This window comes from Neopelma chrysocephalum, unplaced genomic scaffold (assembly GCF_003984885.1).
Source record: "Neopelma chrysocephalum unplaced genomic scaffold, ASM398488v2 Primary Assembly neopelma1_235, whole genome shotgun sequence".
NCBI lineage: Eukaryota > Metazoa > Chordata > Aves > Passeriformes > Pipridae > Neopelma > Neopelma chrysocephalum.
The window spans coordinates 25,585-27,214 of record NW_020897897.1 but is presented as its reverse complement, the minus strand read 5'-3'; the positions used below and the strand labels follow the sequence as shown (position 1 = coordinate 27,214).

The following is a 1,630-nucleotide window of genomic DNA, read 5'->3' as shown; positions in this document are numbered from 1 at the left end:
TGGGGGTCCCAAAGTTGGGGGTCCCCGGTAATAAAGTTGGGGGTCCCAAAGTTGGGGGTCCCCGGTAATAAAGTTGGGGATCCCAAAGTTGGGGGTCTCCGGTAATAAAGTTGGGGGTCCCCGGTGGCCCCCGCGGTGCCTCAGCTCCCGCGCTTCCGCGTTTGTGGATCGCTCGCCGCTCATTGGGCGGCTCGCGCGTCAATCATAACCCTCGCCCAATCGCCGAAGCCGCTCGTCCGCCCTCAGCCAATCGCAGCCCGCCGGTGGCGGTGGGCGGGTCCCCGCGGCTCCGGTGCGGACGGGGCGCGATGGCGGCGGCGGCTCCGTCGCCGCTCACCGGGGTGGGCTGGGCCGCCGGGCCCGAGGCCGTCCCGCCGGGCTGGACCGCGGTACGGGGGGGCACGGGGAGGGCGCGGCGGCCGCGCGGAGCCCGTCCCCGGTGCCGGTGCGGTGCCGGTGACGCGCCCCGTGCCCGCAGATCACGGTGACGGCGGAGGGCGCGCCCGCCGTGGTGGGCAAAGGCTTCGGGCACCGCGGCGGAGGGTGGTACCTGTGCGTGCGCCCCGCGGCAGCGCAGGTAACGGGGGCACCGGGGACCGTCGGTGCCGGGATCCCGTCCCGGTGGGTTCCGGGGGAGGAACCGGGATCGGGATCGAGGCGGGGAGGAGGGATCGGGTCCCGGCATCAGAACCGGGGGGGATGGAGGGGTCGGTTCCCGGTCCAAACCCGAGGTCCCGTCTCGTCCTGGCGGCTCCCGGGGGAGGAACCGGGAGCGGGACCGGAGGGGAAGGTTCAGGGCCCGGGGTCCGTCCCCGCTCCTGGTGCCCTTCCCGGTGCCCGGTCCCGATTTCCCGGAGTGGGGCCGGGATCCCGGTGCCCATCCCGGTTCCCGGTGCCCATCCCGGTCCCCGCAGCCCCCGCCGTGCCCGGTGGTGACGGACGTGCTGGTGCTGAGCGAGCGGAGCCCGAACCCCCCCGGCTACACCCGCGCCCCCGAGTTCCCCGACCCCCCAAGTGCCCCCGGGGGCTCCCCTCCCCGGGGGGCTTTTCCCCCGCCCCCCCCCCCCCATCCCGCTGCCCTCCCGGTGCTGTGTCCCGTTCTCCCCCTCAGGAACCGGCGTTTCCCGGAGGAAAAGGCTCCTGGTGAAGCTGGAGCAGCCGAGCGGGGCCGCGGCGGTGCTGGAGCTGCAGCTCAGCTCCAAGGGCAAAGTCCTGCCCCTCTACACCAAAATCGGGTACGGGGGGGGTCCTGCAGCCCCCTCCCCCCCCTTTTCCCGGTGTCCCGCCCTCCCCAACCCGGGAATTCGGGGGATTTGTTTTCCAGGGAAATGGGGGGTTTCGCCATTTGGTGCAAGAAGGGGCCGGTTGGGACCCGGCCCAGCCCCGACCCGAGGCCGCTCAGCACCGGGATGGAGCAGCTCTCGCTGCAGCCCCCCAGGTACGGCCATAGGGACCCCCAGTTATTCCCAGTCCATCCCAATTCCAGCCCCAGTTACTCCCAGTACATTCCAATTCCAGCCCCAGTCACTCCCAGTCCATCCCAATTCCAGCCCCAGTTACTCCCAGTCCATCCCAGTTCCAGCCCCCAGTCACTCCCAGTCCATCCCAATTCCAGCCCCAGTCACTCCCA

At 71.7% G+C, this 1,630-nt stretch overlaps 2 protein-coding genes across 2 annotated transcripts in view; both read left to right on the top strand.

Annotated features, from left to right (window-relative positions):
- Nucleotides 1-142, top strand: part of LOC113977431 (kinetochore-associated protein DSN1 homolog) — a 3,805-nt gene extending 3,663 nt beyond the window's left edge. Inside the window, exon 12 of the mRNA XM_027703539.1 lies at nucleotides 15-142. The gene's annotated coding sequence lies outside the window, so the exon portion shown is untranslated. The remainder of the gene's footprint in view (nucleotides 1-14) is intronic.
- A 166-nt stretch (nucleotides 143-308) lies between these two features.
- MVB12A (multivesicular body subunit 12A) overlaps nucleotides 309-1,630 on the top strand; it is a 2,599-nt gene continuing 1,277 nt past the window's right edge. The window contains exons 1-5 of the mRNA XM_027703535.1: nucleotides 309-389; nucleotides 479-577; nucleotides 915-1,011; nucleotides 1,112-1,235; nucleotides 1,325-1,438. Of these exons, the coding sequence (XP_027559336.1) occupies nucleotides 309-389; nucleotides 479-577; nucleotides 915-1,011; nucleotides 1,112-1,235; nucleotides 1,325-1,438 (515 nt within the window). The remainder of the gene's footprint in view (nucleotides 390-478; nucleotides 578-914; nucleotides 1,012-1,111; nucleotides 1,236-1,324; nucleotides 1,439-1,630) is intronic.